Below are 1,650 nucleotides of genomic sequence, written 5' to 3' on the forward strand. Positions count from 1 at the left end.
TGACATTTTAGCCAAAATGAATTGGAACTTAGAGGCAGCAGGTAATTTAAATTCTCATTAAAATAGCTACTGGAGCCGCTGGATCTGTCAATAGGTAAAAAATAAACAAACAGTGGAGCAGTTAGAACTAAGCAAAATCTTACATGTTTTAAACAATTGTTATCAGAAACATATATCCATGAATGACATGGAAGTCCTCAAACACAGGAAAACGATACATTTATCCGGATTCTATGGGCTATATGAAGAAGCTCCTTTTTGGAGAAAGCAAAATAAATTCATGTCTTAAACACTATATCTTATTTTTTTTTTTTTTTACCAAGAACTATATTTTTTGGTTGGACTATAAGTAACCTTACAATACATGAACTTGTAATATTCATGAAAAATATCATGTTGCCTGTTTATTTGTTTTTGTTTACAGTAAGATACACAATTTTAACTGAGTCTAACTTCATTATCTGTAGTTAAGGCTGAAAGACAAACCAAGTTTTCAGCTCCACTCAGATTCCTTGTTTATTGAAGAGAAGAAAATGAACATATGACTTCTGAATAAGAATATTTTAGTGGGAAGTTTATTTCCACTAGGATTCTGAAAGCAAAACACAACTTTGGGTAATGAGTTCTGAAATAAGGCAAAACAGTGAATTTTTTCATATTACATTATAGTGCCTTAAACTCTGTCTGCCATATAGTTTATGAAGATTTTCACTTTCTTTTGCAACATTCTTGCTTCCGAGTTGCTTACTTTGAGCAATTTCCAAAAGGAATAGAATTTCCCTTCAAAGAGACGATGTTTCACTGTTTCAAAGAAGTCTGCCACAGCTGTTAAAGATAATTCCAAAAGAGGAATTTTATGTATGTGCAAATGGTGGTTAAAATTGTAATAAGCACGTAGTCCTCAAAAGTGTCTGTTTTGGTTGGATAATTTAAGAAGGGGAGCGCCTATTAAAAGTCAGTCACAATGGTTCATACACATGCTTAATCCATGGAAGGCATCGCAACGTTTTATAGGACGCGGGGACATCACTGCCTGGGCTATAATAGAGGCCTGACGCAGCCTCACACAATAACAAGGAAGAGTCTGTATACAGAACAAGCACCATGTAGGGATATATAAAGGGTGAAGCCCAGTGAGGGGCTCAACCACAGCCTGTCTGAAAACCTCACTATGTCTTGCCCCAACTACTGCTCAGGAAACTGCAGCTCAGGAGCCCTCAGGAACTCCTGCCCGATTCCTGCCACCTCCTCCGTTGCCATCTGGTCTACCAATGTGAGCTGTGGCGATGCCCTCTGCTTACCCAGCAGCTGTCAAGACCGTACCTGGCTCACAGACAACTGCCAAGAGACCTGTGGTGAACCAGCCAGCTGCCAGCCAGCCAACCTTGAAACCTCATGCTGTTCTTCCTCTGGTTACTATGTGGCCAAACCCTGCCAAGGAACAAGTTTCCTTCCTGCTTCTCCCTTCACCTCCAGCTCCTACCTCCCAGGATCCTGTAGACCTCTGAGCTTTGTGTCCAGCAGCTGCGGTCCGCAGAACCCTCTATTCAATAGTGGCCAGCTCGTAGGAGGCTGTGTGCCCAGTGGCTGCCGTCCCTTACCCTGCTTGTCCACCAGCTGCCAACCCCAGGGCCTTCTCACCTATGGATA

At 41.5% G+C, this 1,650-nt stretch overlaps 1 protein-coding gene across 1 annotated transcript; it reads left to right on the forward strand.

The window, feature by feature from the left end:
- Positions 1-1,171: 1,171 nt before the first annotated feature.
- On the forward strand, positions 1,172-1,648 carry LOC100965861 (keratin-associated protein 26-1; the record flags this gene model as incomplete). Its single annotated transcript, XM_003797114.1, has 1 exon — positions 1,172-1,648. A coding segment is annotated over exon 1 (477 nt), but the record flags the coding sequence as incomplete, so codon positions are not given.
- Between the last annotated feature and the right edge of the window lie 2 nt (positions 1,649-1,650).

This window comes from Otolemur garnettii, unplaced genomic scaffold, assembly GCF_000181295.1.
Source record: "Otolemur garnettii isolate 467f Iridium unplaced genomic scaffold, OtoGar3 scaffold00111, whole genome shotgun sequence".
Taxonomy (NCBI): Eukaryota; Metazoa; Chordata; class Mammalia; order Primates; family Galagidae; genus Otolemur; species Otolemur garnettii.